The sequence below is a fragment of the Cricetulus griseus genome, chromosome 2 (assembly GCF_003668045.3).
Source record: "Cricetulus griseus strain 17A/GY chromosome 2, alternate assembly CriGri-PICRH-1.0, whole genome shotgun sequence".
NCBI lineage: Eukaryota > Metazoa > Chordata > Mammalia > Rodentia > Cricetidae > Cricetulus > Cricetulus griseus.
Genome location: NC_048595.1, coordinates 442,759,802 through 442,775,329, shown reverse-complemented (window position 1 = coordinate 442,775,329; position 15,528 = coordinate 442,759,802). Strand labels below are relative to the sequence as shown.

Below are 15,528 nucleotides of genomic sequence, written 5' to 3'. Positions count from 1 at the left end.
CCCGAATACTGGGATTAAAGGAGTGTGCCACCACCTCCCAGCCGACTGCAGTTATTTTTCATGATAGCCAAGATACTGAATAATGAACTGTGGGATGAGAGCAATGGCAAAGGGTACAAAGTCAGGGTTATGTAGGGATAAGTCCAGAGTGCTAATGTGACCACACAGGAAATGGATGTATGAATTCCCTTGATTATTAACTGTTTTACTATGTATACAGCATATAGGTTTGTAAAATCATAATTAACCACAAGTAAAGTATTATTGGGAGGGGGCACAGGATATGACACCCTCCAACAAACAGGCCAGCAAAGCTATCTATGCCTTGGACAGAATGTAACATAGTCTAGGTCTTTGGTTGAGTAAATTCTGAGACTTGAGACAGACAGGAAGTCTCCAAGCTGCTTTAAAGAACACATAAAATTTTAGTTCCACGTAGATGGGGTACAAGAGCATCCCAAGCAGGTAGAAGGCAGAAAGCATATGTATTGGCAAAGCAATAGACCACATGACAGCAAGGTGATAGGAAATGAGGTACAAAAATAAGGACAGGATCATGAAAGAGCCCAAGGAAATTCAAGTTCTTAAGTTTTGCCTCAAGGGAACAACAGTACAAAAAAGGGCAGGAGGGACAAGTGACCTCTGCAACCTGCAGCAAGCACCAGGTGAAGGCAGGTTAGTAAGAAGCTAGAGAGCACCGTGGACCAGACCTGGTTGCTGGCAAGTGAAATAACAGAAATTCAAGAGAAAAAAAAAAAAAAAGTAAAGCAGAGCAGAAAAGGGAAGACAGGTTCCTGGCCAAAAGGCCCAGCATCAAGACAAGCCCTTCAAGAGAAGTAGGAAGGCATGCTGAACGCTGCAGATGTGAGTGGGAATTTGAGTTGAGTGAGGCTCAGGGTATGGAGACCCTTGGGTTTACATATATTAGCACTGTGTGTGAGATGACAGAGCTCTGGGTGGAGACAGGTAGCCCATTTGGTGCCTCTGCCTTAGTGTTCAGCAATCCAGACCAGATACCCAGCAAAGGTGATTGGCAGGAGGAGCCAGGGCAAGGGCAGAGCCCACATCACTTCATGTTCCAGGGTGCCAGAGCCAATGTGCTACTACAATGATATTCTCATGCTGAGAAAAAGGAAATATAAAATCCACAGAGTGGGTCAAGGGGTGAAGAGGATCATTCTCTTGCTGGGGTTGGTAAGGCAGCAAGTTCTATCACTGACCACAAACTTTGAGTCCACTCTCTTGGCAGTCTAAGTCACAGGTACTTTTAAAAAATACTTAAGGGTTGGGTATGGTGGCTCATGCCTATAACACCAGCACTCGATATGCTGAGGCAGAAGGATCTTCAACTTGAAGCCAGCTTGGGTTATACAGTGAGACCCTTTCTCAAACAAAAATAAGTCAATGGAGGTAATAAGTCTGTGAAAGTTGTACTGTCACTATGTTTCTGACTGTAGTGACTCTGAACTGTTTTTGTCAAAGGCTAAAGGCTGCTCTTGCCCTTCCTGGGAGAGACAGGCAGAGAGCTAAGACCACAAATGAGTCATTCACATTCATCATTTTCACATCATCCATGAAACTAAACCGTTTTTGAAGCAAATACCAGCATATTCTATTGTCATCCAGATTCACCTTCTGACAACTGGAACTCTGCCCACCAGGTATGAATTTCAAATGAAACAGATTATGACCAGCAGAAGCAAAAGGTTCAAGAGGATAGTGCAGTGCCACAGGATGAAGAAGAAAGACTGGGTGCGGGAACAGGCATAGTATGGGCAGGAGGACTGGAAGGAACCGAGCAGATGTCTTGACCAATGTTCACTTCTCTTCTGGAAGTGGTGTGGGTATACTGGAGATTAAAGATCCTATCTCGAGCAGGTGTGGCGGTGCACGCCTTTAATCCTAGCACTCAGGAGGCAGAGGCAAGCCATCTGAGTTCGAGGTCAGTCTGGTCTACAGAGTGAGTTCCAGGACAGACAGGACTACACAGAGAAACCCTGTCTCAAAAACAAAAAAAGAAAAAAAAAAGGGGGGGGGAGGGACAGCACTGGAGAAATGGCTCAATGGTTAAGAGTACTGGCTGTTTTCCCAGAGGACCTAGGTTCAATTCCCAGCACCCATATGGCAGCTCACAACCTGTCTGTGTGGGGCTCCAATACCCTTATAAACAGACATACACGCAGACAACCAACACCAATGCACATAAAATAATAAATAAATCATTATAAAAAACAAAAACAAAAGACCTGTGGGGTAGTGATGGCACACATTTTTAATCCCAGCACTTGGGAGGCAGAGGCAGGCGGATCTCTGAGTTTGAAACCAGCCTTGTCTACAAGAGCTAGTTCCAGACAGGCTTCAAAGCTACAAAGAGAAACCCTGCCCTGAAAATAAATAAACAAACAAACAAATAAATAAATACCTTAATCACATCAGTACTTAGAGTGTTTTGCTAATGTGATTCTACTCAATAGCTTTATAGAGCTTATCATGTGTAGCTACATTGTATAAAGACTTAATGACTTTTTAGTAATCTGAGTTCTGTATACTATCCCCACAATCCAGTAGCTACAGGGATTCTAAAACCCTGGATATCCCAGGCCTCAATCACTCGAGTACCATTAAAAATTCTAAGTAGGCTCAGGTACCTGAATTATGCCGTTCTCTAACTCTTGGTCTTTGTGGCCTGTTACAACAAAAATATCTTATGTGTGGGTGGTTTGTAAACAGCTATTTTTCATAATTCTGAAGACTAGCTGGTAAAAACCAAGGCACCAGCAGATTCTGAATCTGGTGATGGCTCAGCACCCTCATAGATGGAAAATTCTTGCTGTGTGTTCGAATGGCAGGAGAGGCCAGAAAGCGATCTAGGATCTCCTTTACTGGCAACTCCACCCCAAGAATTCCCTCCCAAAGGTAATGACCTCCCAATATCACCTCAAATGTTTAGATATGAATGTACAAATCTGGAAGACAAGTCATTCAGAATGCTTTAGACCACTGTCTGTGAAAAGATGACCTAATACCATTATATACATAAACTTAATAAAAAGTTCTAATTTCTCTTCTCTCTCTCTCTCTCTCTCTCTCTCTCTCTCTCTCTCTCTCTCTCTCTCTCCCCCCTCCCCTCCCCTCCAATAAACTTTTCACATTAAAAAAGTTCTAATTTTACATGGCATCAATAAATGTAAGATTTTGCTTGTATTCATCATGTTCAGTTTAACTCACCCAGAAAGGAAGAGGGCTGAGGGGAGCCCCAAACACAGCCTGCTGACCACACTAAGACTCCTCTGTTCCACCTGTTAGAGTCGGCAAAGGAATACAATCCTTGGGACATGGGATTTTAATAAAGATTCCTGGCACTTTGTCTAGCCCAGTGTAGAATACAAAACACCCATCAAATCTGCACAGTGCTTTCACAAGATAACAATACCTCTTTTGCTAGGTGGATCAGCATTTCTGTGAGGCACCTGGCACCTTGCATAACTCAGTGACTGCCTAACTTCCTTCTAAGAAATTAAATTCTTTTACTTTTACTTTCTATGTAAGGATCAAACCAGAAGCCACTGCAAATGTGATCATAATCAGATTACAAAATCTACAGTTACTGCAATGGCTTCCACACCTCATGCACTCACCTCCTCTTGCTTTGGGCAGCTCAAAACATTGGGCTCTAGCTGTGTCCTCCAGATCTCCTACCCGACCTGCATACCCTTCATGGTGGGAACCACACAGCCTGCCCCAGACCTACTTTGTGCCCTATCTGGGCACACAAAAAAAAATGTGGTGCATGTAAACACACTTGCCTTACAAGGTGGCAGGGCCCCTCCTGTTAATATCTTGAGATACTAAGAACTTTTCTCGACAGACATTGGTGGCGCATGCCTTGAATCCCAGAACTCAGGAGGCAGAGGCAGGAGGATCTCTGTGAGTTCGAGGCCAGCCTGGTCTACAGAGTGGGTTCCAGGACAGCCTCCAAACCTACAGAGAAACCCTGTCTCAAAAAAAAAAAAAAAAAAAGAAAAAAAAAACCATAAAAAAACAAAACAAATAAAGAACTTTTCTCATGTGGTCCGGGACCAAGGAAGAATTCCAAAGGTACTATGGCCTAAACTTGTGTCCCTTTTCTTCATAAATGGAAGCTCTATGCTCTAATAAAGTGGCACTTTAATAAAGTAGAGGTCATTAGGCAGTCTTGGCAGAGCTCCCACATGAGATCAGTGTCCTCAGTAAAAGACCATTCTCCCCAGGCACCTCCTTTCTTTCTCTGTTGGGTGAGGACACAAGTAGAGAGCCATTTGTTTATAAACCAAGAAGATTTCACTAGGACTTGACTTGGACATCAAATCAGCTTCTAGAACTGTGAGAAATGTGTGGCTTATGTTACCAATCTGTAGTAGTTTGTTATAGCAGCCTAAGCTAAGATAAATGGCCAGTCCAGTCAGAGATGCACATAGTTCTTGGAAGAACTGAGTTCCAACGTCAAATAGCAAGTATAGGAGCTGAGCCCTTCATTCCCAGGACATGGGTCTCAGCCCTCTAGAGAGCAGTGACACAGCTAACTCATTCACCAAAGGTGTTGTAATGTCACTCTAAAATGCAAAAAACAGTTTCCTCTAACAAAGGCCGGTATTGCTAAGACTGTAGCCCTGAACTTCATACCACTTACTTTTGACATGAGCACAGAAAACAAGCTGGGCACCTATCTATGGCTTCCATGGGCCCTCCTGCCCCCTTATGCTCTCTGGTGTACTTATGGAGGCTGTATAGGTTTCCTGAAGAGCATCACTGGTGTTTAACCTTCAACAGAACACACAATGCTGTGTGTGCTCAGACAGATGCCCACCTACTTGACTGTCAGCAGGACTCCTTGTTAGGCTACCTCTCAGATTCATATGCTGTCCAATGCTGTGACAACCTTGGCAATGTGGCAAGCTCAACCTTACTCACTCACTCACCAGATTAGTGTGAGAGACTAGCATTGGGAACAAACCTGAGCACCTCTCTCCCCTTCAGGAACCACATTACCACAGGGGCATGTGGCAGCCCTGGTATTGTGAGGGCCCAACCACACATTATCTCTCACTCTAAGATGCGTGGCAGGGCATGAGTGGAACCCAGACTATAGTTCACAAGTAAGTTGCAGGGCCCTATGAACCCTCCCCCATTTATAAAAGCACCTATTTTGGGCCTGTTAGTATCTACAATCTTTCTGTTTGGGGCAGTCTTCTGTGATACATTGCCCAGATGCCCTCTCGCTGGGGCTAGGCACACATGGCCTTTGTCCTAGGATTTTATGGCTATATAGACTGCCACCACAGGCTACACACCTTCTAAGACAGCCCCACATGACTAAAAGCAGAGCAAGAAAGCCTGAGCCTTCTGCCAGCCTGGTGACAGCTCTAAGAAGCGAGAAAAGGCTATAATGGGACATTCTCCTCCAAGTGTGATCAATCATCCCTCAGCTTGCTTTCCTCACCTCCCTCTACTGTATTGTCTCAAGTTTTTTAGTTGCCCTGCAAGACAAGCTCCTGCCTCCCCTGTTAGAATGCAGTCTGACGTACTAAGTCCTAGACACAATCACAGTTTTAGACCCTGTCCATACTCATGAAAGACATCTTCACAGGAACCCACTTTTTGACCTAGGACAATCATCCCAATTAGAGCAATCTTGCTAAACTCAGACTCTTTCAAAGTCCCTAAAGGGATTTTTCTTTGGAAAGGTTTTTCACTATGATCACCCTGGAGCTATCTGAAAACTTCCAGGTAAGTCCCTTGGCACAGGATGGGTGGAGACTCTGTCAAAATTCTCTTTTCTGTTAACTTGCATTTCTGCTCTTCGAACTGCAGTGTTTAATCTGTTTCCCTAGAGCCTGCCTCACCCGTTAAGATGTAAGTCTGGCCACCCTGCTCCAACTATTGCAGGCTTCTTAGCCTAAATCTCAGCTCTTCAGGTAGAAAATGAAGCACCATCCTGGCAATTACCCCCGTAACGTGCTTGCTATGGTTTGATCCACAATACCTGCTAGACTCTGAAGGTGCCCAAAACTCATATAAAAACCTAATCCCCCCCCCAAAAAAAAAACTAATACCCATGTGGCATTGGTGGCTTATGCCTTTAATTCCAGCACTTGGGAGGCAGAGGCAGGTGGATCTCTGTGAGTTTGAGACCAACCTGGTCTACAAGAGCTAGTTCCAGGACAGCCTCCAAAGCCACAGAGAAACCCTGTCTCAAATAAACAAAACAAAACAAAGCAAAAACAGACAAACAAAAAAACCTAATCCCCAATGTGGTAGTACTAAGAGGTGGGGGATCTTGGAGTGATTAAGTTATGAGGGCTCTATTCACAGGAATAACTTAGTGACATTTAAACTTGTCTCTTCCTTCTGAAGGGACCAGTGCCCTTCCCTCTTAGGATAGAGCATCCTAGCTGCATCTTAGAAGCAGAGCAGAGTTCTCACCAGAGACCAATACTTGGTCTTTTTCTTTGATGGTGGGAATGGAACCCAGGGCCTGGTACATGTGAGGCAAGTAGCTTTATCACTGAGTTCAAAACCGCTTTCTTAACCTTAGCCTCCCAGACTCTATCTAGATAATGAGAAAGACGCTTGTATCATCTATAAGGAATATAAAAATTTTTTCACAGCAGTACAATCAGGACTTGGCCCCAAGTGCCGTGATGGTGGCAATGTGAAGAAGCTGATACCTCAAGACTTCATTGCTGCAAAATAAAACACACTGCTCTAAGTACTGCAACTAGACCTCCAAACTCCTCAGCCTGACTCTCTGATTCTGGGCTGCCTCTACAAATAGACCCTGAGGGTTGTGAAAAGTCAAATGTCATCGGGCTCACCCAAGTGAGGTGCTCCAGGCTATATCCTCCCCTCTGGAACTTACAATCTCGGTTGTTATGGACTTAGAGACAAGAATGAGATGTAAACATTTTTTACTTTTAACCAATCATCCATAAGCTAGTCAATATTTAAGCTATTTCAAGATTTAAATCCAGGAACTTCTAAGAGACTCTGTTGAACTTGCACAAACCCACTGCCTTCAACCTCTGCACCTCCACATGTAAAGGCCTCTATAAGAGTACATCTGTGCAGCCTTGCCCCTCCCATGCACACAGGAACGTGCAAGCCATATATATACCACCCCCACACAACATACAAAAGGAAGCTCCTTATCAAACATAGTTTTCCTTTACAAACATGAACAGTGACTTATGACCTTAGGATACAATTTTAATAATAATTCAGTGGATTCTAATAATAAAATCATAATATGCATTATTAACAGCTCATATAGTATTTGTGCGTGTTGGTGTGCCTGTGCACTATGATAATTCTGTGAACAGACACCCAGCTTTTCACAGCATTCCTTAGGCTGTGTCTTGTATGAACAAGGAAATGAGCCTAAGACATTACCTGTTCCAGGCTGGAAACTGCTGTGCATCTCACAGGAAAGGGGACACCAGAGGAAAATAACAGCAGCACCCACATGCCTCAGGCCTGCCAAGTCCTACTGTCTTATTCTTTCCACAACACAGCATAGCAGCAGAGCCAACAAAGAATATTCTTGGTGCGTCAGACACCACAGTTCTAACAGCATCTCCTTGCTATCACAATCCCATCCTAGGCCTGGTATAAATCCTGCCACTGTAAGTGACGGTCAATCACATTTCACTTTATTTTTATCTTTTTGAAACAAGGTCTCTCCACATAACTCTAGTCTTGAACTCAGAGATCTACCTGCCTCTTCCTCCAGAGTCCTGGAATTAAAAGCATGCCTGGTTGATACTCATACATTAAAACCATTTTAAACAAGTATTTCCACTCAACAGGCTGCTTTACATCCATCCCCAGAGAGGCTCCAGGCAGGCTTTATTTTGTGACAGGGTATAAAACAGCTTCCATGGAGGATGATTACCTTTAACAAGCAACTTGTCTCTCACAGAAACCCTCCGAGTGGAGTCAGATGTGGAGGCTGATGTCCGGGATCCTTTGAGGCCGTCATCCCGCTTCAGCTTGCTTGCCAGCGTTAGCATTACTGCCACCTTTCCTCTGGAAGACAGGAGAGAGCAGGGTTAAGTAAGGCATGTCTCTAGACAATAACTAGACAGGAGAAATATACAGGTGTTTCTACTTTAGATTTTTCTCTAAAATGTGTAGAAAAATTCTACACATACATATTAACTGGATTCCTTTACAATAAATTTCAATAAGTCATGTGATTCTTTGTAAGTTTAGGCGAACCACAAGTTTCATACTCACTAGACACAAAGTGAGGGCTAATTCAATCATAATCGAGCCCCACCCACCCCCAAACCTCCCAACCAGCGCTCATTCACTACCCCCACTGTTTCAAATGAAGTAACTGTCCCTGCAGCAATGAGATTCAGGTGTGCCCTGGGAGCAGAAGTCCCTAGGGCAGAAGTGACACCTGATGCAGAGTCTTCAAAGGACTGTTGCATTTATTGATTTACAGTGTCAACATCAAGAGCAAATTATAATACCCTAAACTGGACTGTCTTCACTGGCTGCTTCCAGCCCTTGAGTTTCAGGTTCTCCTACTGCAAACTCTCTGGCAAGGACAGCAAAATCCACAGGCAGGTGAAGTAATCCACCTGACTGCCTGCATAAAGGGTGAAACAACTGCCACCCACTCCGTAAGCCTTCCACTGTTAGAGCAGCATTAGAGCAACAGAACGGTTGGGAGAAGGCACAGGCACTTCCCATGCAATCCTCTCCTCAGCCCCAAGAGCAGCATTCCCTACAAGAGGCTTTATTTGTTCTAACTGATGGGCCTGTGTGTGAAGGCATTATCACCCAGAGTACAATTTACATTAGGATGTCAGCAATTCCTACCTCCAGAATCTGCCTTCTGTTTCTATTACACCCTTCCATCAGCCAGACATTCCTCATACTTGACACCCTCACTCTAGCAAGAGTTCAATATCTGCACGTTTTAAAATTCCTTTCAATACTGGTTTGATAATTTTTCAATCTAAAATTTTCCAGGTCAAACTTGAAAACAAGGATATTCCTCTCTTCACTGGTACTTTAAAACATCTCAAACCCAGGTCTTTTGCCTAGTTTCTCAAGCCACCTTTTATGTATCCCTAGTGAGGGTCAGATTTTATTTTGTACCACATATCACAAAAACAAGACAGTGAATATGATCTTCCAAACTGTACATGGCCATACTTAGGACTGGTCACACTGATCACAGTGGCACATAACTGTAACATCAGTATTTGGGAGGCCAAAGCAGGGAGACTTGTCAGTTGGAAGCTAGCCTAGGCTACAAAGGGAGATCATGTGCCAACAAGCAAAATAAAAAACATCAAAACAAGTAGCATTTGTCTAAATGCACCAAACAATTCTTGTATTGCATATTAGTATGAAAAAACTCATAGCATTGAAATCTGGGAAAGATTCCTATCACACACACACACACACACACACACACACACACACACACACACACACACACACACACACAGAGGCGCATGCCCATGTGGGCCCTGGAACAACAGGCATGGAGAGTGAGTGCCTAAGACACTCACTCAGCTACAAGAAGCCCTCACCACAAAAACCTAGTTTTCCTCTGGATGATGTGTTGTAAGTGTGGTCATGGTGCCAGGTTTACACACAGATCAATCATGAAGTGATGGGGCAGTGCAATCATATCACAGTACAATTGGCAAACATATGAAAGCACACTGGCACCTGTTCCTTCCATCCCACTCCACAACGCCTTCTCCTCAGGGGCATCTACATCCAGAGATGAGCCAAGTACCAACACATACATCTTCAAGTCTTTATTTCAGACACAGCTATGGTTCCACTGCTAAGTCACTTCCCCCGGGGAGACTTCAGTCCAAAAGCTACCAGAACAGCACAACACAGCAATGCTTTCCTGCCTTGGCCCACACCTGGAATGATCTTGTCAGAATTTCTCTAATGGGACCATGAGGTAGTGTGTTTGCCACCCTGAAGTCCAAGTCCACCATGTGCTCAGACCTTGGGACATCAGGGGTGCCCGACAGTGCAGGGACCAGTGAGGAGTATGGGATGCTCTACATGGGGAGCATCAGACTTTCACCTTTGGTGTCAGTAAAGCAAATGGTGGGAAAGTGAAAAATAAAAGCAGTGATTAATTGTTTAGTAGGCAGTCCCCTAGTGGTCACAGAGTTTTGTGGAAAATGAAGCCAGGGCACAAGCCACTCCTCAGGGACCTGGCAAGGGTCAGGCCTTCTCCACACTGCTGCTGCACTTAATGCTTTCCTACCCCTCATCTACACTGAGGCCTTCTCTGAGGCCGAGGCATGCTCTGCTCTGGAAGGTTATAGATTCTAGCTTGTGATCCTCAGTAAATTGTGGACTTTAAATAAAACATGTTGTGCAAAGACCACGCATGATAGAAACACTGGTGCTGTCCCCACAGAAAACACAACGTGCACCTTCTAATATTCTAAGGAACGTAAGACTAGAGTAGCCACCATTTTTCTGTCATCTGTGTCACTTTCACATGCCACAGGAGGAACAAAGCAGTCTCAATCGAGAAATGGCCCTGTAATCAGAAAAGTAAATCTATACAAAGGGAACAAAAATAATTAAACTATCTAAAGGCTAGTAGACCACCTGCGGTTGCCTCAGAATTCTCAACACGTCCCACCTCTGGAAAACCTGACTTTAACCCCAACTTCCCGTTTCTTGAAAATCACACTGTGACTAAGGCAGTATTTTTGGGAACAGATCTATTCTGAACAGAATGCTCAGTGTCTAAATTCCACAAGTTGTAATTGGCCCAGTTAGTTCCTCCTCTGGGTGGGACCGGTTTTAGGCCATCCACCAAAGAAGATTCCAGCTTGTTATTTACCAGTCTCATCAAGTCCTGTTTACTCAGCATTCCTAGGTGCTTTATCAGGCCCGTGTGTCTCACCTGTCAGTCAGAGCCAGTCAGCTCAAGGTGAGGCTAACGCCTCACAAACCATTCCAATCCAAGTCCCAATCGAACCATTTAAATCAGAACTACGGGTCACTAGGGACACTTACTTAACCTCCCAAGCCTAAGGAAACAGATGAGGACATAAAAATGTCCACACCCCAGTGCAGTACTGCATGACAGTGCCCAGGGTTCTCTTGCCTACGAGGTTTACTGGCAGACCACCTCAGAAGCCCATCTTTGATTTCGGGTACCGAATGCCAGGTAGTTCCGCCCAGGTGGGGTTCCTGAAGCTCCCCCATCACTATCAGCTCTCTTCATTTCCAACGTTGTCTCTCTCCCTCCCGCGGCCGAGCTCCTGCCCCACCAGCCAGGGAGCCTGGGCACCAGGCCCACCAGCCGCGGCCTCCCTCACTGTTCAGCAGCAGCCTGCTCATTTCGGTCTCACCCAGGTCTCGGGATGCCCGCCCTCCCCTCCCCTCCCTTCCCCTCCCCTCCCGGCCCTAACAGGCACTTGAGGGGAGCCGACTTCTACCCACAGGCCAAGCTCCGGTCCACGAAGCCTTCTGCGGCCACTCGGACCCTCCGGCAGCGCCGAGGGGCGGGCCCAATGCCCACCCGAGACGGAGGAAACGGAGCCCGTCGGGGAGAAGGCCACACCCGAGGTAACTGGCCGCGGCACCGGGTCGGGGGCCGAAGCGGAGCGGGCGGGACCGGCCGCCCCTCCTCCCCGCTGCCTGCCGCGGTGGCGGGCCGCCTTCGCCTCCCGCCTCCCTCCGGGGGCAGCGGCCTCCCCGCCGTGGCCTCGGTCTCCCGGCGGGCCCGAGTTCCGCACCGTGACCTTGCCGCCGGCGGCACGGGGTCCGCCTCGGCCCGGCCCTCAGAGCCACAGGGGCTCGCTGCCCGCCCAGCGCTTCCCGTCAGCCGCCCACCTCACGGCCCCCCGCCCGGCGCCCGGAGAGAGGCGCCGCGGCCGCCGCTCAGTCCCCGCGGCCGGCTCACCTGAGCACCGCGAGTCAGGCGAGGCGGGCCGGCACCCAACACCATGCCCGACCAGCGGCGGCGGCAGGACGCGACAGCACTCACAGCCGCACCGGCTCCCGGCGGCGGGACCGGAAGGGGCGGGGCGGGGCCTGCGCCGCGACCGCAGCCGGCGCTTTAAAAAAAAAAATTCAAAGCTGACGAGAACTTTATTGGCAGCCCCAGGCGCAAACAACCGCGCGCGCGGGTCGGACTGGGCGGCCGACGCTCATTGGCGGAGGGCACGACCTGAGGGCGGGCCAAGGGAGAGCCAAGGCCTTCCGTGATTGGTCACGGTGCCCGTATCTGCGTCCCAGCGTCCGGCCTTCCGCCTTGTTTTCATTCATTTGGCCGCTTGAGGGCCTGGAAATACTAGTGTAGTGTCTGCGGGTGGCGCTATGTCCCTGTGCCCAGCAACGGGACGGAATGCAAATGACCCGACCTGCCTACAGACTGCACTAGGGCTTTGGGGTAGTTAGAAGTGCAGATTACACCACGTGGCCAAGGGCCAAAGAGGCACTTTTCTTGCTCCTTATATTTTAATTTCTCTTACTTGGTACCTTAAAAATTCGCTTCAGGCAGGGCATGGTGGCTCACACCTTAAATCCCAGAGACATAGGAAGGCCTGGTCTACATCGTGAATTCCAGGACAGCCATGTAGAGAGAACCTACATCAAACAAACAAAAATCCGCTTCAGGCCCCAGGATGTAGGGCAATGGTTAGCATATGTGAGGCCCTGGGGTTCCATGTGCATCATTTTACTTGAATCTTGTGGGATAGAAATTCTATGGGACTGAAGATAGTTAGGCAAGACTCCCAGAGAGGTAGGACCTTGGAAAGAAGATATTTGTGTTGAAGGGACCAGCTCCCCATTTCCCAGCCAAAACAGCCGAACGCGTGCTTTCCTGACCTTGCCTTGGTCACTAGGAGGTCAGATGCCTGCCTCCTGGCAAGGAACCAATCAGAAGTTAGCTGGTGGCGCTATGCTTTATGGCTCTGGATGTGCTTTACAGACAAGTGCACAGCAATGACATGCAGAGCATAGCAACCACCCTGGGAGGGCCTATGGGCCATAACAACCAGCTGACCAATCAACACAGGGCAAGCCCTCCACGCCTGGAGGCACACCAATCCTGAGCCTGTGCGTCCCCCTGGACACTCCCCTTATGCTGCCCTATAAGATCTCTATGCAGACGCTTCGAGCTGTCTTTCTAGCCATCCGCCATGGTGGGTAGATGAAAGACCTGAGCTAACATGGGGTCAGCTCGTGTTAAACAACTATAATAAAGCCTCGTGCAGTTTGCATCAAGCTTTCGACTCCGCCTGGTGATTGGGGTGACCCCGGTCTTGGACCGAGGTCCTGGGGGGCCTGAGCCTCCAGGGGTCTTTCAGTGTCAAGGTTTCATTTTTTTTTTTTTCCAGTGCTGGGGAATGGATCCCAGGAAATCTCACATGCAAAACACACTACCTATGAGCTACATCCCAGACCCTAAAGTTTCTTTGTAACATGGAAAAAAAAAAAAAAAACCCAGAGACAGATATTGGAGTTCAAACTTCAAGCTGAAGAACAGAAAGGCAAAGTAGCAGGCCACTAGCTCTTACCTCTGCCTTAGGCTGAATGGGCTGAACCTGCCGCCTCTCTTCAGCATGGCTTAAATTAGAAAGAGGCTCAAGAGATGAGAGACGAACTATGGAGAGCACGTTAACTGGTTAATTATAGGGCAGAAAGGCAAGGGGGGGGATGGAAGAACAGAGCAGAGAAGGGAAAGCGGGGAGGTGGACTGCCAGAAACAGAGAGAGAGACAGGAGAACAATGCTTTGGTTTAAAAGGGGGGGGGGGCTCACACGTGGGCACTGAGTCCCTACGCAGCCCTGTAATGAGTGAGGTAGCCGTGACATGGCCACACAATACAGGGCCCTTTAAGCTGCCTAGGTATCTGCCTGAATCTTTCATTCCCACCTTTACTTATTATTTAAAAGGTGGGGTGTTAGACATGGAAAGTTAGGGAATAAGGATGTCCAGTTCTCAAAACTACTTCCTGCTGACATGGGGGGCGTTGACCATCTTTGGGGGACCTGGGAGAGCTGGGATGCTGGGGTAGCTGGTTGTTTCATCGCAGTTCAGGTTGTATGGAACTCCCTGGTGCCTTAGACCTGACAAGATGTTAGCTGCTGGACTGAGTGGGCATGCCTAAGCTAGGTCACGTGGTCAAGATGGTGGGCCCCAGGTTATCCCACATGGCCAAGATGGCGGCCACCGAAAGCATGTTCCCAACTGGTGGCAGAAGTGATTTTTTTCTCTATGAGTAAGGCAGAAAGATGTGTGAAACCAACAGGACACCAGAGTCCAAATGGCACAACACCCAAAAAGACCACTATAGGTCTGCTAAATGAATGCACCAGTTTATGGACAGTGCTAGAATACAAAACCCGAGAGATCCCTCGTGGATCTATATATGTCGTGGCCTGGCATGTCTCAGTCCCCAACCGCAGAAGCCATGAGGTCCAGCCTGGGTGGGGGAACGTGGACTGGGAAATTCCTAGCAACACAATAAAGATTGAAGGAACCGGCTTCCCTTTTGGCAGCCATAACAGCCGAACACGTGCTTGGCATAAACCTGCCTTGGTCACTTAGAGGTAGCACACACCTTTAAGCTCAGGGTGTAGGTGGCACACGCCTTTAATCCCACCACTCGGGAGTAAGAGGCAGATGGATCTTTATGAGTTCAAGGCCTGCCTGGTCCGGCAGATCGAATTCCAGGACAGGCTCCAAAGTCACAGAAAAACCCTGTCTCAGAAAGAAGTTAAGCTACTGTTTAAGGAATATAAGGTAGCTCTATGCAGTTTTAAGTTCAGCTGTATTACAGAAAGACTTTAACTAGCCACCTGTGTGCTTCTTGTATGCTTAAGGAAAGTAACTAAAACAGAAAAACAGGCCTCTAATGCTTCAGAGATCTTCAGAATATGGCATTTAAATTGTTATCTTTAAAGTTTATAATGTCAGACAGACTGCCAGATCCTGACAGTGACCCAAAGTCTCCAAAGAAGATTACGAGGCACCCCAGTCTCAGATGTGATACCTGCCGCCTGCCAGAACCTGGCCGAGACAGTGGACAAAGCTGCTGGACACTGGAAAATTGATTACACCCCTTTGCCTAGACAAAACAAGGTCAGTCTTTTCCATGTCTCTCTTCCACAGAGAGGAAAAAACCTCTCACAGTATAGGCCTGGCGAAGATTGCTGGTCTTTGAGACACCTGCCTCCAGCGGTAATGGAGAAACTTGGGTATGGCTAACTGTATATAGACTGGCTTCTGTCACTTTTTAGTAGATTCGGATAAAATATACCCTTCTCAGATCTCTGAAATATTACTGGTTGTCAGCTTGACAGCATCAGGCAGTCAGATCCACTATAGACTAATAAATGTGTTAGCTGATAAAATAGTGACTATCTACTGTTCAGGTACAAGCTCAAGGTTTTTAAGTTTATTTTGGTTGTCATTCTAAGTACAAACTTAAAGGGATTTTCATCAGGCCAAAGGCACCTCTGTCCAATC

At 47.1% G+C, this 15,528-nt stretch overlaps 1 protein-coding gene across 2 annotated transcripts in view; it reads right to left on the bottom strand.

The window, feature by feature from the left end:
• Ube2f (ubiquitin conjugating enzyme E2 F (putative)) overlaps nt 1–12,102 on the bottom strand; it is a 43,360-nt gene extending 31,258 nt beyond the window's left edge. For both annotated transcript variants that reach the window (XM_027397575.2, XM_027397576.2), the window contains exons 1-2: nt 11,954–12,102; nt 7,931–8,064 (exon numbers count right to left, since the gene is read on the bottom strand). In XM_027397575.2, the coding sequence (XP_027253376.1) occupies nt 7,931–8,048 (118 nt within the window). In that variant the 5' untranslated portion in view covers nt 8,049–8,064; nt 11,954–12,102. The remainder of the gene's footprint in view (nt 1–7,930; nt 8,065–11,953) is intronic.
• Nucleotides 12,103–15,528: the final 3,426 nt, after the last annotated feature.